The sequence below is a fragment of the Procambarus clarkii genome, chromosome 43, assembly GCF_040958095.1.
Source record: "Procambarus clarkii isolate CNS0578487 chromosome 43, FALCON_Pclarkii_2.0, whole genome shotgun sequence".
Taxonomy (NCBI): Eukaryota; Metazoa; Arthropoda; class Malacostraca; order Decapoda; family Cambaridae; genus Procambarus; species Procambarus clarkii.
Window position 1 is genome coordinate 15923345 of NC_091192.1, and position 26637 is coordinate 15949981.

The window sequence follows — 26637 nt, forward strand, 5'->3', positions numbered from 1 at the left end:
ACACGAAGCTAACCAAAAGAAAACGGAGACATGTGTGACATTTGAGAACGATCAGGGATGTCGAGGAAGGAGCCGACGCCTCACCCAAGCTCACCAAAAACACAACTCTATGGAAGACAACGTGGCCGACCCCATCAGAGCCTGAGGGACGCCAGAGGCTGAGGGACGCCAGAGGCTGAGGGACGCCAGAGGCTGAGGGACGCCAGAGTGATGATGCTAGGGGTGAACATGACGGAGCAGCTGCTGTGGGTGGGGACGCCGCTGGCAGCCATGCTGAGTGGCGTGTGCGTCCTGGCTGCCATCAGCGGCAGCTGTTGGCTGACCTCCGAGGAGAGGATGCCCAACCCCTCCTACAGGAACGGCTCTTCCAGGGTCGAGTACCTCACCAAGGGCACCGTCAGCGGCCTCTTCACTCTCTGCTCTACTGAAGGTTAGCTGCTGACCCGCTCAATGTTGTGTGGGCCGCTCTATGTTGTGTGGCCCGCTCTATGTTGTGTGGCCCGCTCTGTGGTGTGTGGCCCGCTCTGTGGTGTGTGACCCGCTCTATATTGTGTGGCCCGCTCTGTGGTGTGTGGCCCGCTCTATGGTGTGTGGCCCGCTCTATATTGTGTGGCCCGCTCTGTGGTGTGTGGCCCGCTCTATGGTGTGTGGCCCGCTCTATGGTGTGTGGCCCGCTGTGTTGTGTGGCCCGCTGTGTTGTGTGGCCCGCTCTATGGTGTGTGGCCCGCTCTATGGTGTGTGGCCCGCTGTGTTGTGTGGCCCGCTCTATGGTGTGTGGCCCACTCTGTGGTGTGTGGCCCGCTCTGTAGTGTGTGGCCCGCTCTATGTTGTGTGGCCCGCTCTATGTTGTGTGGCCCGCTCAATGTTGTGTGGCCCGCTCTATGTTGTGTGGCCCGCTCCATGTTGTGTGGCCCGCTCTATGTTGTGTGGCCCGCTCTGTGGTGTGTGGCCTGCTCTATGTTGTGTGGCCCGCTCTGTGTTGTGTGGCCCGCTCTATGTTGTGTGGCCCGCTCCATGTTGTGTGGCCCGCTCTATGTTGTGTGGCCCGCTCTGTGGTGTGTGGCCTGCTCTGTAGTGTGTGGCCCGCTCTATGTTGTGTGGCCCGCTCTATGTTGTGTGGCCCGCTCTATGTTGTGTGGCCCGCTCTGTGGTGTGTGGCCCGCTCTATGTTGTGTGGCCCGCTCTGTAGTGTGTGGCCCGCTCTATGTTGTGTGGCCCGCTCTGTGTTGTGTGGCCCGCTCTATGTTGTGTGACCCGCTCTGTAGCGTGTGGCCCGCTCTATGTTGTGTGGCCCGCTTTATGTTGTGTGGCCCGCTCTATGTTGTGTGGCCCGCTCTGTAGTGTGTGGCCCGCTCTATGTTGTGTGGCCCGCTTTATGTTGTGTGGCCCGCTCTGTAGTGTGTGGCCCGCTCTATGTTGTGTGGCCCGCTCTGTAGTGTGTGGCCCGCTCTGTAGTGTGTGGCCCGCTCTATGTTGTGTGGCCCGCTTTATGTTGTGTGGCCCGCTCTGTAGTGTGTAGCCCGCTCTATGTTGTGTGGCCCGCTCTGTGGTGTGTGGCCCGCTCTATGTTGTGTGGCCCGCTCTGTAGTGTGTGGCCCGCTCTATGTTGTGTGGCCCGCTCTATGTTGTGTGGCCCGCTCTATGTTGTGTGGCCCGCTTTATGTTGTGTGGCCCGCTCTGTGGTGTGTGGCCCGCTCTGTAGTGTGTGGCCCGCTCTGTAGTGTGTGGCCCGCTCTATGTTGTGTGGCCCGCTCTGTGTTGTGTGGCCCGCTCTATATTGTGTGGCCCGCTCTGTAGTGTGTGGCCCGCTCTATGTTGTGTGGCCCGCTTTATGTTGTGTGGCCCGCTTTATGTTGCGTGGCCCGCTCTATGGTGTGTGGCCCGCTCTGTAGTGTGTGGCCCGCTCTATGTTGTGTGGCCCGCTTTATGTTGTGTGGCCCCGCTCTATGTTGTGTGGCCCGCTCTATGTTGTGTGGCCCGCTCTATGTTGTGTGGCCCGCTCTATGTTGTGTGGCCCGCTCTGTGGTGTGTGGCCCGCTCTGTGGTGTGTGGCCCGCTCTGTGGTGTGTGGCCCGCTCTGTGGTGTGTGGCCGGCTCTATGTTGTGTGGCCAGCTCTGTGGTGTGTGGCCCACTCTGTGGTGTGTGGCCCGCTCTATGTTGTGTGGCCCGCTCTGTGGTGTGTGGCCCGCTCTATATTGTGTGGCCCGCTCTGTAGTGTGTGGCCCGCTCTATGTTGTGTGGCCCGCTCTGTAGTGTGTGGCCCGCTCTGTAGTGTGTGGCCCGCTCTATGTTGTGTGGCCCGCTCTGTAGTGTGTGACCCGCTCTATGTTGTGTGGCCCGCTCTGTAGTGTGTGGTACGCTCTATGTTATATTAATCGGGATATTAATAGGGTATTAAAAGTATCAACACAAGACAGAACACGAAACAATGGGTATAAATTGGATAAGTTTAGATTTAGGAAAGACTTGGGTAAATACTGGTTCGGTAACAGGGTTGTTTATTTGTGGAACCAATTACCGTGTAACGTGGTGGAGGTGGGGTCCCTCGATTGTTTCAAGTGCGGGTTGGACAAGTATATGAGTGGGATTGGGTGGTTATAGATAGGAGCTGCCTCGTATGGGCCAATAGGCCTTCTGCAGTTACCTTTGTTCTTATGTTCTTATGTTCTTATGTTGTGTGGCCCACATGACCTCTCCCCACATGACCTCCTCACCCCAACATGACCTCTCCCCACATGACCTCCTCACCCCAACATGACCTCTCCCCACATGACCTCTCCCCACATGACCTCACCCCAACATGACCTCTCCCCACATGACCTCCTCACCCCAACAAGACCTCTCTCCACATGACCTCCTCACCCCAACATGACCTCTCCCCACATGACCTCTCCCCACATGACCTCCTCACCCCAGCAAGACCTCTCTCCACATGACCTCTCCCCACATGACCTCCTCACCCCAACATGACCTCTCCCCACATGACCTCCTCACCCCAACATGACCTCTCCCCACATGACCTCCTCACCCCAACATGACCTCCTCACCCCACATGACCTCTCCCCACATGACCTCTCCCCACATGACCTCCTCACCCCACATGACCTCTCCCCACATGACCTCCTCACCCCACATGACCTCTCCCCACATGACCTCCTCACCCCAACAAGACCTCTCCCCACATGACCTCCTCACCTCAACATGACCTCTCCCCACATGACCTCCTCACCCCAACATGACCTCTCCCCACTTGTCCTCCTCACCCCAGAATGACCTCTCCCCACTTGTCCTCCTCACCCCAACATGACCTCTCCCCACATGACCTCCTCACCCCAACATGACCTCTCCCCACATGACCTCCTCACCCCAACATGACCTCTCCCCACATGACCTCCTCACTCCAACATGACCTTCTCTCCCCACATGACCTCCTCACCCCAACATGACCTTCTCTCCCCACATGACCTCCTCACCCCAACAAGACCTCTCTCCACATGACCTCTCCCCACATGACCTCTCTCCACATGACCTCTCCCCACATGACCTCCTCACCCCAACATAACCTCTCCCCACATGACCTCCTCACCCCAACATGACCTCTCCCCACATGACCTCCTCACCCCAACATGACCTCTCCCCACATGACCTCCTCACCCCAACATGACCTTCTCTCCCCACAGTGGGCAAGACGGAGTTCAGATGCACCAAGATTGACTACTTCCCTGATGAGATCTACAGTCCTGATCCCCAAGACTCAACTACTGCCATCCCCTGTAAGTACCTGGACAGTGTCACCATCCCCAGTAAGTACTCTGACAATGTCACTATCCCCAGTAAGTACGCTGACAGTGTCACCATCCTCCAGTAAGTACTCTGACAGTTTCACCATCCCCAGTAAGTGCTCTGACAGTGTCACCATCAGTAGTGAAGTTGAGGACTAGAACCGTGCGCCCCATCTGGAGAGGTGGTCCTATTAGGACCAGCTGTCCAGATGGGTCAGAGGTATGTAGGCACATAGTGTTGTAGGGTGATTTTCCGGATGTTTGGCGCGTGTCGGACGCGTGTGAGCGTCCAGTGTCTGGTTAGGTGTTATGGATTGATGGGGGGTTTATGTTGGGGGGTATGTGGTGTATGTGGTAGAGTAAGGAATAGGAGGAGAAGAGTAGAATAGGGGGTATAAGAGTAGATGAATATGTATGGGTGTTTGCCGTAGTGTTAATCCTGTGTGTGTGTGTGTGTGGATTAATAGTTTGATTAATAGATGCGACTAAGTAAGGCTATGTAGAGGGGGTGGAGGGTCCCAACATAGGCGGATATGTTGAGGAGGTGAGGGGAGCTTCCCCTTGGCGGGAGAGGGTTGGAGGGCCATTGTGGTTGAGTAGCGAGGGTGGAATGTGTTTGTGGTTTTTGACAGCCATTATACTCTTCGAGCGTTTAACTTTTTTTCTGAGCTATGCAGCTGTGTTTGGTGATGATCCATGAGGAGATTAGTTCCACCATACGCAGCAGGAAGTGTCGAGGAGGGTGAGAGAGAGAGAGCAGACACTCTTAAGATGTGAATGAGAGGAGGTAGCAGTTGGCAGAGAAGGTCTGTTTTATGTAACAATGCACGTGTGTGTATAGGTGACAGACCAGGAGGTGTTTGAGCTGCACCAGGGCGGATGTGGTACATTAGCCTTAATCGTTTTTCAAAGTCTACAGAGGGGTGTGGGAGGTGTGTGTACTGTCCACCATTCAGTGGCTAACTGAAGAGTATTTCCAGTAGGTGTTTGGGTTATGTTTTCCCCTCCCCCCCTCCCCCCCCCCCACCCCACTCCCCTCGTCAGGAGACAAGCAGCATCTATCACGGGTAATTTCACACTCCATGGGTCTGGAGGACTGCATTTTGAGAGAGTTAAGTCATACCGCACACCTCAGCCAGAATGTTTGCATTTTCTCGCTAGTGAATGAAAGAATATATGCAATAAACGAGGGAAAAGTAAACACATTATATAAATTTATTTCTTTATTAAACACTTAAGCGATTTACAACGATAATAATAATAATAATAATAATAATAATACTTCTTCTTGATGCTTTAGCTGGCAGGTAGATGGGAGAGGTATTCATCCAGTCCATCGAAACTTCTTGTCATCCTAGTCAATCATTCAATCTGTAGAAAGGATTTAGGTAGTAGACAGACAGATTGGGAGTCATTCATCCACTCCATCGAACCTTCCCAGCACGCTAGTCAACCAGCCAATCTGTAGAAATGAAAAAGATTATAAGTTTTTTGTTGTCAATGTTGTAAAAATAAATACAGACATTATTATGTTCATCATTCAATCCTAACATAAAGTATTACTCACCGCACTATCATCCTAGCCAACTTCGGCACACAGCGTTTCACACTCAGCATCAGTACCGTTTAAGCAGAATGTTTGCTTACACACAGGCATTTTCATCTGAGCATAATTGAATTTCAACACTTTTTCATCATTCTTGCGAAATTGACCATATTTAAATGCTTCATCAAAGTGAAGCAGGGCGGCCTCTAAGCCTAGTCTGGAAAAATGATAGGCAAAATAAACGGCGTAATTCTCACAGAAGTAACTATTTAGGGATTGAATCCTTTTCTTCATAATATATAGGGTATAGTCTTGGAAGTAGGACATATACTCCTCAAAATATCTTGAATAAGTTCCGATTGCAGGATTGGCGTAGCTATCTAGTATAACTAGAGCCGGTCGGCCGAGCGGACAGCACGCTGGACTTGTGATCCTGTGGTCCTGGGTTCGATCCCAGGCGCCGGCGAGAAACATTGGGCAGAGTTTCTTTCACCCTATGCCCCTGTTACCTAGCAGTAAAATAGGTACCTGGGTGTTAGTCAGCTGTCACGGGTTGCTTCCTGGGGGTGGAGGCCTGGTCGAGGACCGGGCCGCGGGGACACTAAAAAAAGCCCCGAAATCATCTCAAGATAACCTCAAGATAACTATCTCGCTTCTACCTTCATCCTTATTTACATAGAATGTTATCCAATGCCCCATTTTATTACGAGAACCCGAGTCCAGAGTGTTGATTATAAACACCACAGGTCTTTTTTTATGTATTTTTGTCAGTATTTTCCTTACGTCATCAGCTACGAAACATCCTAGATAGTTTACCTTATCACCTAAATTACTTCTGATAGCCTCATTTATTTTCAAACAATTCATATTAATATTTATCCTTGCGTATTGCAAATAACGCGACGATCAGCGTTAATGCTGATCACATCTGTTGTAGACCCATAAACTAGAATGACTTTATTTCTAGCCACACCGCATCTAAATTCCAAAGCGATCCTCAGATTACCACTTTTTTCAATCGGGATGGTGTCATCTATATCCTCAGGTTGTAAATTAAAGGCCAGTATGGTTCCACCATTCACATATGTATCACAAGACAATATATTGTCTTTATCGAAGCCTAAGGCTTGTAATGCTGAGTAATACAACTTGGCGCAATTATGAGGGAAGTCGCACCCAATATAGACAATATTAGTGCTATTCTGCGATATTAATACTTTACTAAGCTCGCAGTTTTCCAAATAAAGCGGGTTACGATTATACACCCCCAGACACTGCCTCCATATCAAGGATGATCATATATAAATGTTCTGGTATAACAGTCCCCACGGTTGGTCCATTGTTATAGAGTGCTGACATGTGCCCAATATATACGTTTTGTATAAAGTTTTATTGAAAGTATACGTAATAGGAGAGTTGTTCTGCGCCATGGCTTTCTGACAGTGTCACCATCCCCCAGTAGGTACCCTGACAGTGTCACCATCCCCCAGTAAGTACCCTGACAGTGTCACCATCCCCCAGTAGGTACCCTGACAGTGTCACCATCCCCCAGTAGGTACTCTGACAGTGTCACCATCCCCCAGTAAGTACCCTGACAGTGTCACCATCCCCCAGTAAGTACCCTGACAGTGTCACCACCCCCCAGTAAGTACTCTGACAGTGTCACCATCCCCCAGTAAGTACCCTGACAGTGTCACCACCCCCCAGTAAGTACTCTGACAGTGTCACCATCCCCCAGTAAGTACCCTGACAGTGTCACCATAACCCAGTAAGTACACAAGTTGCCAGTGTCTCCGTCATGATAAGTCCAGCTTCTCTAGATCTGCAACTCCGTTAAAAATGCAATTTGTTATAAATGAAGAGAAAACGTCAACATTTAGGTGCAGCAACTTGTACTCACACGTCGCTTTTTAAACGTATTAGGTGAAAGGAGGAGCACAGTGCTTATTATTCTCCAAATACCTTCCCAGTTTCTTTATAGCTCTCATATTCTTAGTTTTAACTCTAATGTTCTTAGTTTTATTTCTTATGTTCTTACTTTTGTACTGCTCATGTTCCTACTTTTGTGCCGCTCATGTTCATATTTTTGTACCTCATATTCTTATCTTTGTACCTCTCATATTCTTGCATTTGTACCTCTCATATTCTTGATTTGTACCTCTCATATCCTTACCTTTGTACCTCTTATATTCTTGCCTTTGCACCTCTCATATTCTTGATTTGTACCTCTCATATCCTTACCTTTGTACCTCTTATATTCTTGCCTTTGCACCTCTCATATTCTTACCTTCGTACCTTTCATATCCTTACCTTTGTACCTCTCATATTCTTACCTTCGTACTTTTCATATTCTTACGTCTGTACCTCTCATATTCGTGCCTTTAAACCTACCATATTCTTATCTTCGTTCCTTTCATATTCTTACCTTTGTATCTCTCATAATCGTGCATTTAAGCCTCTCATAGTCTTATCTCTGAACCTCTCATTTTCGCCTCTTTAAACCCCTCATATTCTTGCCTATAAACGTCTCATATTCTGGTTTTGGAATGTATAATATTCTGGTTTTGTTTTGTGTGTGTTCTCCCCATCTTCTTTCCCCTCATATCACAGGTTCTATGCGCGCACTTCCCATTTTCTACATACTCCTCAGTTTCATTCACTTGGGCGCTGGGAGACTCGAAGTCTCGACCCCACGAGCGTGAAGCCAAAGCTCTACCACTGTACTGCCCAGACGCCACCAATTGAGAATAATTTCTAAATGATAGATGAAATCTCTATTGGTGCCGTCAGCGTAGTACAGTGGTAGAGCTTTTGCCTCGCGTTCTTGGGGTCGGGAGTTCGACTCTCCCAGTGAGCAAGTGTATGTAGTGTTTATTTCCTCCACGATAGTGTGGTTGACGAGTTATACTCCAGGGGCCAGATTCACGAAAACACTTACGCAAGCATTTACGAACGTGTACATCTTTCCTCAATCTTTGACGGTTTTGATTACATTTATTAAACAGTTTACAAGCATGAAAACTTCCCATTCAACTCTTGTTACTGTTATAAACCAACCTGTCCTCTTAAAAAGAACGTCGCTTTTGGACGTTTGCCCGTATGGCCGAATTTGGACGTAATTTGAAAAAGAAAACAAAATTAAAATAAATTTGGGATTTCTTTTTTCAACAACAGTAAGTTAAGGGTCCTCTGATAGGTTAGGTGGGCAGGAAATTCTCATAAAGTTTCAAAACGTTATGAAAAACGTGAATTTAAAGTCTCCTCTTATAACCTCTGTGCGTAAGCCGGACGACTCAAATAGAAAACGGAACAGAACGTCACTTTTGTGAGTCGATTTCATTTCAAATTACGTCCAAATTTAGCCATATCGCGCATACGAGCCAAAAGTGACGATCTTTTTAAGAGGACGGGTTGTATAAACAGCCTCCTGGTGCTTCGAAGCTCATTAACTGTTTAATAATTGTAAACAAAGCCGGCAAAGATTGAGAAAAGATGTACAGGTTCGTAAGTATTTGCGTAAGTGCTTTCGTGAATCTGGCCCCTGAGCTCCTATGCGCTCACCTGCCATTACCTACCAACTCACCTGCCGTTCTCCCCCCTGCCGCTGGCGCCGCCCTGGGCTGGCAGACACGGTGCTCAAGTCAGCGGGGTACTTCCTGACGGCGGCGGCGCTGCTGACGGTGGCGGAGGTCCTCTGCCTCAACGGCCACTGCTGCAGGAGGCGTCGCTTCCTCACCTTCGTCTCCGGCATCACCTTCGTCGTCGCTGGTAAGCTGGTGATAGTGAAGTCAGTGAGGAGGGCAGCGATAGTGAGCACTTATGAACATGTAAATAGGAACGATAATATATGTGAAAATAATAACCCACCATTTCGAAAACAAGAGAAAGTGTAGACAACCCGGATCCTCTTGAGCAGTGAGGTCCTCCTCCCTGCTGAAGAACATCCTGGATTAGCATTCAAATATTCAGTCTAATATTTCCTAATGTTTTTCAAAATAGTGGGTTATTATCTTCATTGATTAGTGTGATAGTAGTTCTCCTCCATATTATATACATTATATATATATATATATATATATATATATATATATATATATATATATATATATATATATATGTCGTACCTAGTAGCCAGAACGCACTTCTCAGCCTACTATGCAAGGCCCGATTTGCCTAATAAGCCAAGTTTTCATGAATTAATTGTTTTTCGACTACCTAACCTACCTAACCTAACCTAACCTAACCTATAGAGATAGGTTAGGTTAGGTAGGGTTGGTTAGGTTCGGTCATATATCTACGTTAATTTTAACTCCAATAAAAAAATGTACCTCATACATAATGAAATGGGTAGCTTTATCATTTCATAAGAAAAAAAATTGAGAAAATATATTAATTCAGGAAAACTTGGCTTATTAGGCAAATCGGGCCTTGCATAGTAGGCTGAGAAGTGCGTTCTGGCTACTAGGTACGACATATATATATATATATATATATATATATATATATATATATATATATATATGTCGTACCTAGTAGCCAGAACGCACTTCTCGGCCTACTATGCGAGGCACGATTTGCCTAATAAGCCAAGTTTTCATGAATTAATTGTTTTTCGACTACCTAACCTACCTAACCTAACCTAACCTAACCTATAGAGATAGGTTAGGTTAGGTAGGGTTGGTTAGGTTCGGTCATATATCTACGTTAATTTTAACTCCAATAAAAAAATGTACCTCATACATAATGAAATGGGTAGCTTTATCATTTCATAAGAAAAAAAATTGAGAAAATATATTAATTCAGGAAAACTTGGCTTATTAGGCAAATCGGGCCTTGCATAGTAGGCTGAGAAGTGCGTTCTGGCTACTAGGTACGACATATATATATATATTAATATTATTCACAGGAAGGTTATACTATAGAACATTAGAGATGGACAAAGCACTAGGTATGCTACACTCCTCCGAGTACCAGCTCACAGTCAGGTTCCTACCCTGCTACACTCACTCCTCACTACCAAGGCCGCATGATGCCACCCATCATCCTGCTGTATACTACTCTTCATATCTATGTGCACCATCCTACAAACATGACGTAATGGACAATTATATTGAATACAATTTGGTACTATTCACTTTATATTGGCCGAAAAAACGTAAAACTAAAACCAAACTTAAATATTCCTAGACGTAATATAGCACATAGATGTACTATATTTGGCCTCAGGTAGCGTTTATTAGGCCTAAGAAGGTTAGGTTTTCTTTGCAACAGCAGTACAAAAAAATTCTAGACTGTATAAATTCAATATTACCGATTTCTACTTGTCAATTGTGTTTTACGTCACTGTACTCACCTAATTGTGTTTGCGGGGGTTGAGCTCTGGCTCTTTGGTCCCGCCTCTCAACCGTCAATCAACAGGTGCACAGATTCCTGAGCCTACTGAGCTCTATCATATCTACACCTCAAACTGTGTATGGAGTCAGCCTCCACCACATCACTGCCTAATGCATTCCATTTGCCAACCACTCTGACAATAAAAAAGTTCTTTCTAATATCTCTGTGGCTCATTTGGGCGTTCAGTTTCCACCTGTGTCCCCTTGTGCGTGTGCCCCTTGTGTTAAATAGCCTGTCTTTATCTACCCTATCAATTCCCTTGAGAATCTTGAATGTGGTGATCATGTCCCCCCTAACTCTTCTGTCTTCCAGCAAAGAGAGGTTTAATTCCCGTAGTCTCTCCTCGTAGCTCATACCTCTCAGCTCGAGTACTAGTCTGGTGGCAAACCTTTGAACCTTTTCCAGTTTGGTCTTATCCTTGACTAGATATGGACTGTATGCTGGGGCTGCATACTCCAGGATTGGTCTGACATATGTGGTATACAAAGTTCTGAATTATTCCTTACACAAGTTTCTGAATGCCGTTCTTATGTTGGCCAGCCAGGCATATGCCGCTGATGATATCCTCTTGATATGAGCTGCAGGGGACAGGTCTGGCGTGATATCAACCCCCAAGTCTTTTTCTCTCTCTGACTCTTGAAGTATTTCATCTCCCAGATGATACCTTGTATCTGGCCTCCTGCTCCTTACACCTATCTTCATTACATTACATTTGCTTGGGTTAAACTCTAACAACCATTTGTTCGACCATTCCTTCACCTTGTCTAGGTCTTCTTGAAGCCCCAAGCAGTCCTCCTCTGTCTTAATCCTTCTCATAATTTTAGCATCGTCCGCAAACATTGAGAGAAATGAATCGATACCCTCCGGGAGATCATTTACATATATCAGAAACAAGATAGGACCGAGTACAGAGCCCTGTGGGACTCCACTGGTGACTTCACGCCAATCTGAGGTCTCACCCCCTCACTGTAACTCTCTGCTTGCTATTACTTAGGTATTCCCTTATCCACTGGAGCACCTTACTAGCTACACCTGCCTGTCTCTCCAGCTTATGTACCAGCCTCTTATGCGGTACTGTGTCCATCCTGCATATACCGTACCATCCTGGATACACTGTACCATCCTGGATACACTGTACCATCCTGCATACACTGACCACCATCCTGCATACACTGTGTGCATGATGGTGATCATGGCTGGTACAGGAGGCTGGGCTGGAACACCCAGCTCACACCTCACCATGGACCGGGTACCACCTAACTTTGCCTCATCCTTCTTGGTTATATAGTCTATAGTCTCAGCTAACTTGTATCCACTTCCTCACAAGATGTTGAGAGTTTTTCAACAAAACTCATCTTTTAGTGCCAGGGAAAACTCTAAAAGTAAACTTTGGAGAGTTATATTTTTTTAAGTTTCGTTCCCAAGGAATAAACCTTTCTGTCATATTTAATGACAGATGTTTACAACAAACACATGTCCTGGTCGGGTCATTTAGAGTGATCTATGGCTTGAGCGTTCCTGCAGCCTTTCTCACTTGTGTTGCCTCACCGCGGCCCGGGCAGGTGCCAGAATTGGATGAAAAACTGTATGCAAATGGATCCACGAGTGTCGTCGGGGGTTGGTCAGTCGTGGAGCTTAATTAATAAGCATCAGGACTGATCACTCCTTATAGGCGATCAATGGTGCGGTGGTCATAGTACTGTGTACTCTTGCGGGTGATCCTAGACGTCATAGGTTCCAATCCTGGTCGGATCATTTACAGTTCTTATATATATATATATATATATAATATATATATATATATATATATATATATATATATATATATATATATATATATATATATATACACACATATATATATATATATATATTATTAAATATGACCGAAAAAGTAAGATTAATAATTCTAACACGAATTTTCTCAATCTTTCGTACATTACGCTTCACTGTTGGAGGTAAATCAAAAATCACTTCTCCAAAATTCATTTTTATTTCTAGTCTGACGCGACACGGGCGCGTTTCGTAAAACTTATTACATTTTCAAAGACTTCACAAATACACAACTGATTAGAACTTGCGTTTCTCTGATTTTATATCTACATTTGAGTGAGGTGGGAAGGGTGATGTGGCATTAACACAAGACAGAACAATAGGGGATATTAATAGGGTATTAAAAGTATCAACACAAGACAGAACAGAAACAATGGGTATTGAATAGAAGTGTTTGTAGAAAGCCTATTGGTCCATATTTCTTGATGCTTCTATATTGGAGCGGAGTCTTGAGGTGGGTAGAATATAGTTGTGCATTAATTGGCTGTTGATTGCTGGTGTTGACTTCTTGATGTGTAGTGCTTCTTTTCCACAGGAACTTCTTTTCCACAGCTCATAAAACGGAGGAAAGGGTCCTGAAAGATATTGTTAATAGAAACGTTATCCCTACAGACAAAAATCAGAGGATACAACTGACGATTTACTATAAAACCAGAAAAACGGCCAGCCTACTCATGAGAAACTCTCCAGACACAAAACAGAAAGCTTTAAAAGAGACTAACGTCGTCTATGCCTTCAAATGCCCACTTGGGGACTGCAAGCTCCAAAAAAACCAGTATATAGGCAAGACAACAACATCTCTTTCTAGGCGTTTAACGATGCATAAGCAACAGGGCTCCATTAAGGAACATATAATCTCTTCCCATAACCAAACCATCGCCAGAGAAATCCTAGTAAACAACACAGAAATCATCGATAGATACAGCGATAGCAGGCGGCTTGACGTTTGCGAGGCACTACACATCAAGAAGTCAACACCAGCAATCAACAGCCAATTATTGCACAACTATATTCTACCCACCTCAAGACTCCGCTCCAATATAGAAGCATCAAGAAATATGGACCAATAGGCTTTCTACAAACACTTCTATTCAATACCCATTGTTTCTGTTCTGTCTTGTGTTGATACTTTTAATACCCTATTAATATCCCCTATTGTTCTGTCTTGTGTTAATGCCACATCACCCTTCCCACCTCACTCAAATGTAGATATAAAATCAGAGAAACGCAAGTTCTAATCAGTTGTGTATTTGTGAAGTCTTTGAAAATGTAATAAGTTTTACGAAACGCGCCCGTGACGCGTCAGACTAGAAATAAAAATGAATTTTGGAGAAGTGATTTTTGATTTACCTCCAACAGTGAAGCGTAATGTACGAAAGATTGAGAAAATTCGTGTTAGAATTATTAATCTTACTTTTTCGGTCATATTTAATAATATATGTCTACAGGAAAGACTGCTACCAAAATATACTAATATATATATATATATATATATATATATATATATATATATATATATATATATATATATATATATATATATATGTATATATATTGTGACGATAATCTCCTTCAAGAGATTTAGCCTGCTCTTCCCTCCATAATTACGTCTTCACAATTATATAAAAAGACTATGGAAGAAATGTCCAACAACGACAACAACACCAGCAAGGCTTGCCAGGGTGAGCAAAAACGTATGCAGCCAGCCACCTGTTCGGACCCAAATCACCAAACTACATGTTGATCGCTACGACTCCGCTGATTGGTCGCCGGTCTGGCTGCACCTGTCTCGCCCCCCCCCCCCAATACTACCTGATGTCTGGGGTCGCCCCAACATCAGTCCTCAGAATGTTCAGTGCTCTCGTGGTCACCACTCCTCCCAGCTAGACGTTAGCGTGTACTGAGAGAGGTGGTGGCTTTAAGCCAATATTCCAGCACCTCCCATTTTACTTTGTGTTGCACTTCTTGTTATTTTGCCTTAACGTAACTTTTCATTGTGTCATTTAAGTATTCTTATTATTTTGATTCATTGATTTTATTATAAGAATTTGTTTGTGCATTATTTTCATGTTTTGATTTATTTAACGTAATTAAAATTTCATTGTTAAAGTTTACTTGTGTTTTGTGTGTCTTCTCCTTACCTTACCACAGACGAAGTTCCAGTTTTTCTATTTTTTTTTATAACTATGTGACGAGGCCATACCCCTAGCCTTAAACAGCCGAACACCAACGCGTTACCGTCACAAGTTATATGGGGGCCTGTCCGGGATCTTCACTCAGGTACTGGTGCCAAGTGGTAATTTATGGTAAGCGTATTTAACTTTGTTAACGTAGCTTTACTATTTTTCATTCAATTTCATTTTTTATAAGGTGCGGTGTATTGTGCATTACGAGAGTAACATATAGTGAAGGTGAGACAACTTTGGATTACGTGGTGACTGTAGGCCGCAGTCATACTCTTAATTGGTCATCTCTCCCTCCATGTTATTACTCGTGTTTACCATCTATGTCCCTTGAATATTTCTCATTCTGACAGATCATCATATTGGTACCCTGGTACTGTGGTCTGCCCCGGGTCAAGAGTACCCAATCTTCTGCAATCTGACTGTAGGAGGACAAAGAGGGCCATAGTTCCTCTAGCTCGAACTTTAGTTGCTGAATTGGGACCTCAGCAGCAGTTCTCGTCACCAGTTGACACCTCGCACCCCTACACGTCAGTCAGAGATGATGATACATACAACGGTAGGGAATTAGCTTATTTTTTCAGAGCACAAAAGTTCGCTAATTCTGTAAGTATCATATTAAATTCAGTAGGAAAAACTTGCTTTATGTCCTATAGAGACTTGGCAAGGTATGCCTACATCCTTGGACTACCAATTTTACTTTTGAAGCATTTAACTGTTTCATTTGTTTTCGAAACTTTGTTTCATTTGTTAGTAGGATTTTCTTGCCCTTATTCTCTTACATGAGTACCGGGTACAAGATTTCCTGCGCCCTTGATTTAATTTAATCATTTAATATCTTTCACTTAACGTTAATTGTTAAAGATCACACAGGATAGGTACCAGTTGCCACGTTGTCCTGTTTCTGACATTTCACTATTGAATATTCGTGTACCTTTATTTGCTAATTTCACCATGTTTCGTCTCCAAACTTTCCGTGCAAATCCAGCAGGTGAAATAGGAACTTTAAGTCGTGCCAAGAGGACTGAATTACAAACTCTTGCACATGAGTATCAACTAGAAGTTCCCTACCAAGCCAACAAAAATGACCTACACAACCTGTTGCTGGATTACTATTTAGAGCAAGGTAAGATAGACTCTGAAACTCATGAAACTTACTATATTGCAGATAAAACTGACTTGGCAACGATGAAACTTAAACTAGAGCTGGCTAAGATTGAACGTGAGCAGCAAAGGGAAGCCCGCGAACAACAAGAACGAGCGGCTGCCATACGGAGGGAAGAACAAGAACGCGAGGCTGCTTTGAGGAGAGACGAACAAGAACGCGAAGCTGCTTTGAGGAGAGACGAACAAGAACGCGAAGCTGCTTTGAGGAGAGAAGAACACGAACGTGAGGTCGCATTACTCCGTGAACGTGAAAGAGTACAGCTTGAAACCAAACAACGCGAGTTGGAAATACAACGCGAACATGACAAGCAACAAGCGACTCTGGCTCTAGAGTGTCGTCAACGCGAAATCGCCTTGGAAACTTCACACTTCACTCAACGCCAGCAAGCTACTGCCAATCTTCCTGTCAGTTTTAATATATCACATGCAAGTAAGTTAATGCCATCCTTTGTAGAAGCAGAAGTTGATGTGTTTTTCACCACCTTTGAAACCCTTGCTAATCAACTCAGTTGGCCTGTCGACCAATGGGCCACACTTCTCAGAGTCCATCTTACAGGTAGAGCTGCAGTCACACTCAGTACTTTGGCGTCTGAGAATGACTACTACACTCTGAAACAAGCAGTGTTAGACGCCTACCTACTTTCCACAGAAAGTTATAGAAGGAAATTCCGTGACCACCTGAAGGCAAGTACCACTACCTTCCTTGAGTTTGCTAACACGAAACGGAGGTATTTCATGAAATGGCTGGAAGCAGCACATGTCTCTACTTTTGCAGAACTCGTCAACCTGATGCTTGTTGAAGAATTCTTGAGACGTGTGCCACCTCCTGTCCGCCTCTACTTAGCAGATAAAGAAGAAACCGACTACCTGAAGTGTGCTAAGTCGGCTGACACTTACAGCCTCATCCACCGGCTGACACCTGAACCATCCTCCAGTAAGAAGTCGTGGTACAGTTACGAGAAGGTGAGCCCCGATCAAGCTGGTTCACAACTGTACTGCAAGTATTGTAGACTCTATGGACATACCATAGACAAGTGTGGTAAGTCTCAATACAAGGGAACCACTGACCAACAACGACCCAAACCAACTCCTCCTAAGTCCGGTAAGCCTGTGATGAATGTTGGTGTTGATGTTAATGATCTTTCTCTTTTCAGTAACCACCTGTATACTGGAACTGTCTCTGCCAACGGTTCAAATCCGGAGGGACGTTTCAAATTGAAGATCTTGAGGGACACAGCGGCTCTACAATCGATCATTTTGAAGTCGGCTGTGCCCAACATCGTCTACACCGGGGAAACAGTCTTCATCACTGACCTCACTGCTACCACTCCATACCCTCTCGCCAGAGTCCACCTGGATTGTCCCTACGTGAACGGGGAAGTCCAAGTCGCCGTCAGGGAAAAGCCTTTTCCCATGCCTGGAGTGCAACTTCTCCTAGGCAATGACTTGGCAGAAGACCTGCAACCGACCAACCTGATCGTCATGGACAAACCCCAGGTGTGTAACTCTGTGCCAAGTAACCCTATTCTTGAGTATGTTCCAGCAGAGGTTCAAGAGAGTGATGAAGTTTCTCCTCCGGTTCTCGTGACCACCCGTGCACAAGCCGCACGTCCACAGCCAGCTGACTCTACTGCTACCGCTGTCCCTCAAGACCCTCAGAAACTACCCCCGCATCTGACCAAGTTGGAGTTCCGTAAGTTGCAGAGGGAAGATCTTACTTTAACACCATTGTTTTTCCAGGCTGAGACTCAACCCGACAGTATTCCTGGGTTCTTCCTAGAGAACGACTTGCTCTACCGCAGATATAGACCCAGTAAACTGAAGGAGGAGGACGATTGGGCCAACATCGAACAACTTGTGATTCCCACCAGCCTGCGGCCCACTATTCTACACCTGGCCCACGGAGCATTCTCCCACTACGGCTTCAACAAGACTTACCATGGGATTCGTCAAGACTACTACTGGCCAGGTATGGTAAACAACGTCAAACAGTACGTAAAACAGTGTCATACATGTCAGATGGCAGGCAAACCGAACGTCTCCATTCCCAGAGCACCACTGATTCCCATACAGGTGCCTGCGGAACCTTTCCACAGACTCATAATAGACTGTGTTGGTCCTTTACCTCGGACCAGTTCAGGTAACGCCTACATCCTAACCATCCTGTGTCCTACCACCAGATTTCCCATAGCAGTTCCAGTGAAGAACATCACGGCTGCTACGGTTATCAAACATCTATTGAAGATCTTCACTCAATACGGATTTCCCAGGGAGATTCAAAGTGACTGTGGCACCAACTTCACCAGTGATCTCTTCAAAAGGACACTGGAGGAGTTCAACATCAAACAGGTATTGTCCAGCCCCTATCATCCTGCTTCACAGGGTTCTCTTGAACGTAGTCATCAGACCATCAAAGCACTCTTGAAAAAGTTTTGTAGTGAAACCTCAAAGGATTGGGATAAGCAGATTGACCTAATAATGTGTATTTTCAGAAGTCTCCCCAATGAGTCCCTAGGAGTATCTCCTTATGAGATGCTCTACGGCCGTAAGTGCCGTACTCCCCTTAAGGCTTTCAAAGACTCTCTCAGAGATGCCACCTTCAGTGAGCATCAGAATGTGCCCCAGTTTCTTCAAAACCTTCAACACATTCTAGAGAGAGTCCACCGCTTTGCCCATGATAATCTATTGAAAGCCCAGGTGAGAATGAAGACTCATTACGACCAGACCAGCAAAGTAAGAAAATTCAAGCCGGGAGACTTCGTCCTTGCTTATTTCCCTATCCCAGGTTCACCTTTACAAAACAGATTTTCAGGACCCTACTGCGTCAAAGAGTGCAGGAATAATAATAATTATGTGATAGAGACTCCAGATAGGCGGCGGAAGACCCAGCTGTGCCACGTCAACCTCCTGAAGCAATATAATGGTACTCCTCCCACTGTCTTGACTAACTATTCCACATTCACAGAACCCTACATCCACAGTGAGACCTTCCCAGCTTCTCCTCCCGAAAGCACTGACAAGGAGTCAGCGCTTTCTAATTCCGAAATCCTTAATGATCTTCCCAAATACTTTCAGGATAATCATAGTGCACCTCTCGTCAAGATCTTCAGAGAACATCAAGAGTTGTTCAGAGATGATCCCCAAGAGTGTAATGTTACCCAGCACGACATCCAACTGCTCCCCGACACCCGGCCGATTCGTCAACCCTTCTACCGAATCAGCCCGAGCAAGAAGGAAGTCATGCGTGCTGAGGTGCAGTACCTCTTGGACCATGGACTGGCTACACCTTGTGAGTCCCCCTGGGCCTCACCCTGTATCTTGGTGCCCAAACCCCAAGGTAAGGTGCGGTTGTGCACTGACTATCGTAAACTGAACTCTGTCACTGTCAAGGATGCTTACCCCTTGCCAAGGATAGATGACATCCTTGATGCCATTGGTAGTGCCCAGTACTTGTCCCAAGTGGACTTGCTTAAGGGGTACTATCAAGTGTGTCTAACGGAGCACGCTAAAGAGATATCTGCCTTCATCACTCCTTTTGGACTTTTCAGATATGAACGCCTTCCTTTCGGACTATGTAATGCCCCGGCCACCTTTCAAAGAGCTGTCAACCGTGTCATCCAGGGCTTGGATAACACATACGCCTACCTGGACGATATCGTCGTAGCCTCCAACTCCTGGAGTGAACATCTGCTCCAGCTGCGACGTCTGTTCTCCAAGCTCCTGACAGCCGGCCTCACCATCAACCTGGGCAAGTCCACTTTCGCGAAAGGTAAAGTGCGTTATCTGGGTCATGTTATTGGGAGTGGCAGCATAGCTCCGTTAGACTCGCACACGCAAGCCATCCAACAGTATCCACAGCCTACCACCAGGAAGCAGCTCCTGCGCTTCCTTGGTCTTGCCTCTTACTACCGTAGGTTTGTGAGGAATTTCAGTACAGTCGCCACACCTCTAATTCTATTAACCAGTCCCAAGCAACGGTATAATTGGACCATGCAGCAAACCGTTGCTTTTGAACAACTCAAATTCCTCCTCTGTTCTAACCCTATTCTCGCCTCTCCAGATATCACCAAGCCTTTCGTCCTTCATGTCGACGCCAGTGGTACCGGCGTTGGTGGTGTCCTGATGCAACTACGAGGCGAGGAGGTTCTACCTGTCAGCTACTACAGCTACAAACTGAAACCACACCAGAGGAACTACAGCACTATTGAAAAGGAGCTACTATCCATCGTCCTGAACCTCCAACACTTCGCTCCGTACCTACAAGGCGCCAGGTCTACCACCATCTTCTCAGACCACAACCCTCTCCGCTTCCTACATCAAGCCCAATTCACCAACCAGCGTCTTCTACGATGGGCTCTGTATTTACAAGACTTCAACCTGGAGATCCGCTATATCAAGGGTTCTGACAACACCATAGCCGATGCCCTCTCCAGAGTTTATGAAGTAGAAGCAACTCCATCCATTACTCCACCACATAACGACGTACTTCTTCCAGAACCGCAGGCTTCGGGGGAGAGTTGTGACGATAATCTCCTTCAAGAGATTTAGCCTGCTCTTCCCTCCATAATTACGTCTTCACAATTATATAAAAAGACTATGGAAGAAATGTCCAACAACGACAACAACACCAGCAAGGCTTGCCAGGGTGAGCAAAAACGTATGCAGCCAGCCACCTGTTCGGACCCAAATCACCAAACTACATGTTGATCGCTACGACTCCGCTGATTGGTCGCCGGTCTGGCTGCACCTGCCTCGCCCCCCCCCCAATACTACCTGATGTCTGGGGTCGCCCCAACATCAGTCCTCAGAATGTTCAGTGCTCTCGTGGTCACCACTCCTCCCAGCTAGACTCTAGCGTGTACTGAGAGAGGTGGTGGCTTTAAGCCAATATTCCAGCACCTCCCATTTTACTTTGTATTGCACTTCTTGTTATTTTGCCTTAACGTAACTTTTCATTGTGTCATTTAAGTATTCTTATTATTTTGATTCATTGATTTTATTATAAGAATTTGTTTGTGCATTTTATTCATGTTTTGATTTATTTAACGTAATTAAAATTTCATTGTTAAAGTTTTACTTGTGTTTTGTGTGTCTTATCCTTACCTTACCACAGACGAAGTTCCAGTTTTTCTATTTTTTTTTATAACTATGTGACGAGGCCATACCCCTAGCCTTAAACAGCCGAACACCAACGCGTTACCGTCACAATATATATATATATATATATATATATATATATATATATATATATATATATATATATATATATATATATATATATATATATATATTATTAAATAATAATAAATATACTTTGGTTATATTTCAACATGAACAACAGATGCAACAAGCTATTGTTGCAAGGGGCTCAAAGGGACCCCAGCAGGCTTACTGGTGCTCACCCCTCTTGTCTCACTACACCCCCCCCCCCCCCCCCCGTCTCACCCCTCACAGTTCTTAACCTATCCCTTCCCATCCATCCCTGCGTTGTTCTTCCATTATCTTCACTCTCCCTTCCCCCCCTCCCACTATCCTTCATCTTTCTAATCCTTCTCCCCTATGTTCCACACAGTCAAGGGTGAGAGTATCATCTCTCTGTCTCTCTCTGTCTCTTTCTGTCTGTCTCTGTGTGTCTCTCTCTGTGTGTCTCTCTCTGTGTCTCTCTCTCTGTGTCTCTCTCTGTGTGTCTCTCTCTGTGTCTCTCTCTCTCTGTGTCTCTCTCTGTGTGTCTCTCTGTGTGTGTCTCTGTGTGTGTGTCTCTCTGTGTGTGTCTCTCTGTGTGTGTCTCTCTGTGTGTCTCTCTGTGTGTGTCTCTCTCTGTGTGTGTCTCTCTCTGTGTGTTTCTCTCTCTGTGTGTGTCTCTCTCTGTGTGTGTCTCTCTCTGTGTGTGTCTCTCTCTGTGTGTCTCTCTCTGTGTGTGTGTCTCTGTGTGTGTCTCTCTGTGTGTGTCTCTCTGTGTGTGTCTCTCTCTGTGTGTGTCTCTCTGTGTGTGTCTCTCTGTGTGTGTCTCTCTGTGTGTGTCTCTCTCTGTGTGTGTCTCTCTGTGTGTCTCTCTCTGTGTGTGTCTCTCTCTGTGTGTGTCTCTCTGTGTGTGTCTCTCTGTGTGTGTCTCTCTCTGTGTGTGTCTCTCTGTGTGTGTCTCTCTGTGTGTGTCTCTCTCTGTGTGTGTCTCTCTCTGTGTGTGTCTCTCTCTGTGTGTGTCTCTCTGTGTGTGTCTCTCTGTGTGTGTCTCTCTGTGTGTGTCTCTCTCTCTCTGTGTCTCTCTGTGTGTGTCTCTCTGTGTGTGTCTCTCTGTGTGTGTCTCTCTGTGTGTGTGTGTCTCTCTCTGTGTGTGTCTCTCTCTGTGTGTGTCTCTCTCTGTGTGTGTCTCTCTCTCTCTGTGTCTCTCTCTGTGTGTGTCTCTCTCTGTGTGTGTCTCTCTCTGTGTGTCTCTCTCTGTGTGTGTGTCTCTCTGTGTGTGTCTCTCTCTGTGTGTGTCTCTCTGTGTGTGTCTCTCTCTCTGTGTGTGTGTCTCTCTGTGTGTGTGTGTGTGTGTGTGTCTCTCTCTCTCTCTCTCTCTCTCTCTCTCTCTCTCTCTCTCTCTCTCTCTCTCTCTCTCAAGAGAGAGAGAGAGTTCCTTCGCCCTTGAGAGTTACGCTCAAGGGCGAGGTAGGTAACGAGTCTCGCCCCTACAGGTCTGGTGATGATGGTGGGAGTGGTGGTGTACATAGCCACGCTCAAGGGCGAGGTTGGTGACAAGCTGAGGCCCCGCTCCAGCTTCCAGCCACCTCGCTTCACCTACACATATGGCTGGTGTTTCCTGCTCCTCATGCCTGCCTTCTTGGCCTCAGAGACGGCAGGCATAGCTGCCATCTTCCTCTACATCTACTGGCACAAGGTATTTCTTATTCCACATCTACGGATACAAGGTATGTCTTACTCTACGTCTACGGACACAAGGTGTCTTACTCAACGTCTACGGACACAAGGTGTCTTACTCAACGTCTACGGACACAAGGTGTCTTACTCAACGTCTACGGACACAAGGTGTCTTACTCTACATCTACAGACAGTAAATATCAAAAGAAGGCACCAAGTCGGGAAGGCTATGTAGCACCATCAAATGTGCGGAATATTCAGAGGACGCTAAATATCACTAAGATAAAGATTCCAAATAGGGGAACAGAAATGCATAAGACGAAACGATATCATAAGTATCTATTATGATTCATCAAGAATTCTATTGAGGGACAAATGGCCGCAAGGGACAGTAGGGAAGCTAGACACACGCTTGTCCCAAAAGTCAGGACATTCAACATGTCAGGACACAATATGCAAGACCGTAAGAGGGACAATGCAGTTTGGACAATAAGGAGCAGGGCGGCGCTCCATTAAGTATCTGTGAGTTAAATGTGTATGGCCAATACGCAACCTTGCCAGAGCCGTTTCCCACCACTGGTTACGGTGGTGGAAGGAAGGCCACTGCGACACACTACTCTTAAGAGTACGCAGTTTGTTACAAATAACAGAAGACCAACAACGCTGCCAACGGGCAAGGATGGAGGAATGAATAACTGGGTAAAAGTCAGAATAAGGAACACCTTTACGGGAGATGGGACAAGTGCGAATATCTTCCTTAGCGGCAGTGTCCGCACGCTCATTTAAAGACACACCATTATGGCTGGGAACACAACAAAACTCCACTGTCTTAAATCTACTGGAGATGAGAAAGAGCCAATGTTGAATCTCGACTACCACCAGATGGACTGCATTAAAGGACTCCTAATCCATGTGGGCACTACGGGAGTCAACTACAACAACAACAACAAAGGAAGATTGACAGCAAGAAAGCAGTTGATGAAGAGCATAGAGAATAGCATAAAGTTCTGCCGTGATGATGCTAGTCTCCGGAGGAAGGCGACACATATAGGTGTGGTCAGGGAAAACAACAGAGTAGCCCACACCGGGGGGGGAGCCGGTCGGCCGAGCGGACAGCACGCTGGACTTGTGATCCTGTGGTCCCGGGTTCCATCCCGGGCGCCGGCGAGAAACAATGGGCAGAGTTTCTTTCACTCTATGCCCCTGTTATCTAGCAGTAAAATAGGTACCTGGGTGTTAGTCAACTGTCACGGGCTGCTTCCTGGGGGTGGAGGCCTGGTCGAGGACCGGGCCGCGGGGACACTAAAGCCCCGAAATCATCTCAAGATAACCTTAAGATAACCACACTGCCTGCAGACTTAGCCCCATCAGTGAAGACGGACGGGAATGGAATGAGAGTGTGAAGAAAGGTGATACCAAGGGATACCAAGGGATACCAAGGGATACCACCTATCAGGGCAGTCAAGGAGGCCTAGTGTAGGGCCTCGCAAAAAGAGGTACATCGTCTCCAGCGGTGCTCCCCCTTTTTAACAGGGGGGTCCTACAGCCTCCTCTATTCTCCCATATTGGTGCAAAGACCTCATTCTCCCTTTCGTCCCAGCCTGGACACCCAGCCATCCACTCAGGGCAGCCCCTCACGGGAGGCCCCTCACGGGAGGCCCCTCACGGGAGGCCCCTCACGGGAGGCCCCTCACGGGAGGCCCCTCACGGGAGGCCCCTCACGGGAGGCCCCTCCAGCAGGTGGTTCGGTGACTCACAAGGACCCAACGGTGGTGCGAGGAAGAGAAGGCCTTTTGCACGTACAGGGGAGCATTGATCCGAGGAAGAGAGGGCCTTTTGCACGTACAGGGGAGCATTGACCCGAGGAGAGGGGCCTTTTGCATGTACAACACCCAAAAAGGGGCTGGAGAGGGGGATGAACTCACGTACACCGGTCCCAGGCAGGTGTACGTGAGCCCCTCACCACGACAAGGCGACACCACAGAGGGGTCAACGGACACAAGGTGTCTTACGCTACATCTACGGACACAAGGTGTCTTACGCTACATCTACGGACACAAGGTGTCTTACGCTACATCTACGAACACAAGGTGTCTTACGCTACATCTACGAACACAAGGTGTCTTACTCCACATCTACGAACACAAGGTGTCTTACTCCACATCTACGGACACAAGGTGTCTTACTCCACATCTACGGACACAAGGTGTCTTACTCCACATCTACGGACACAAGGTGTCTTACTCCACATCTACGGACACAAGGTGTCTTACTCCACATCTACGGACACAAGGGGCCTGCAATAGTAATTTTTCCTGACCGCCTTCTGAGCATATCGTCACCAACTTACATATGAGAGCAGACTAGTTAGGGGGTGTTAAAGATGCAGTAGTTACCAGACCACCGTGCACGGCCTGGGTACGACCCGTGGAGAGGGGTCTCACTATGCACGGCCTGGGTACGACCCGTGGAGAGGGGTCTCACTATGCACGGCCTGGGTACGACCCGTGGAGAGGGGTCTCACTATGCACGGCCTGGGTACGACCCGTGGAGAGGGGTCTCACTATGCATGGCCTGGGTACGACCCGTGGAGAGGGGTCTCACTATGCACGGCCTGGGTACGACCCGTGGAGAGTGGTCTCACTATGCACGGCCTGGGTACGACCCGTGGAGAGGGGTCTCACTATGCACGGCCTGGGTACGACCCGTGGAGAGTGGTCTCACTATGCACGGCCTGGGTACGACCCGTGGAGAGGGGTCTCACTATGCACGGCCTGGGTACGACCCGTGGAGAGGGGTCTCACTATGCACGGCCTGGGTACGACCCGTGGAGAGGGGTCTCACTATGCACGGCCTGGGTACGACCCGTGGAGAGGGGTCTCACTATGCACGGCCTGGGTACGACCCGTGGAGAGGGGAGAGGGGTCTCACTATGCACGGCCTGGGTACGACCCGTGGAGAGGGGTCTCACTATGCACGGCCTGGGTACGACCCGTGGAGAGGGGAGAGGGGTCTCACTATGCACGGCCTGGGTACGACCCGTGGAGAGTGGTCTCACTATGCACGGCCTGGGTACGACCCGTGGAGAGGGGTCTCACTATGCACGGCCTGGGTACGACCCGTGGAGAGTGGTCTCACTATGCACGGCCTGGGTACGACCCGTGGAGAGGGGAGAGGGGTCTCACTATGCACGGCCTGGGTACGACCCGTGGAGAGGGGTCTCACTATGCACGGCCTGGGTACGACCCGTGGAGAGGGGTCTCACTATGCACGGCCTGGGTACGACCCGTGGAGAGGGGTCTCACTATGCACGGCCTGGGTACGACCCGTGGAGAGGGGTCTCACTATGCACGGCCTGGGTACGACCCGTGGAGAGGGGAGAGGGGTCTCACTATGCACGGCCTGGGTACGACCCGTGGAGAGGGGAGAGGGGTCTCACTATGCACGGCCTGGGTACGACCCGTGGAGAGTGGTCTCACTATGCACGGCCTGGGTACGACCCGTGGAGAGGGGTCTCACTATGCACGGCCTGGGTACGACCCGTGGAGAGTGGTCTCACTATGCACGGCCTGGGTACGACCCGTGGAGAGGGGAGAGGGGTCTCACTATGCACGGCCTGGGTACGACCCGTGGAGAGGGGAGAGGGGTCTCACTATGCATGGCCTGGGTACGACCCGTGGAGAGGGGAGAGGGGTCTCACTATGCACGGCCTGGGTACGACCCGTGGAGAGGGGTCTCACTATACACGGCCTGGGTACGACCCGTGGAGAGGGGAGAGGGGTCTCACTATGCACGGCCTGGGTACGACCCGTGGAGAGGGGTCTCACTATGCACGGCCTGGGTACGACCCGTGGAGAGGGGAGAGGGGTCTCA

The 26637-nt window shown here is 47.3% G+C and overlaps 1 protein-coding gene across 1 annotated transcript in view; it reads left to right on the forward strand.

Annotated features, from left to right (window-relative positions):
- Positions 1-26637, forward strand: part of stg1 (stargazin-like protein) — a 44333-nt gene that overhangs the window by 1153 nt on the left and 16543 nt on the right. The window contains exons 1-4 of the mRNA XM_045738564.2: positions 1-430; positions 3682-3774; positions 8957-9097; positions 22581-22783. The exon at positions 1-430 is cut by the window's left edge and continues 1153 nt beyond it. Of these exons, the coding sequence (XP_045594520.1) occupies positions 211-430; positions 3682-3774; positions 8957-9097; positions 22581-22783 (657 nt within the window). The 5' untranslated portion in view covers positions 1-210. The remainder of the gene's footprint in view (positions 431-3681; positions 3775-8956; positions 9098-22580; positions 22784-26637) is intronic.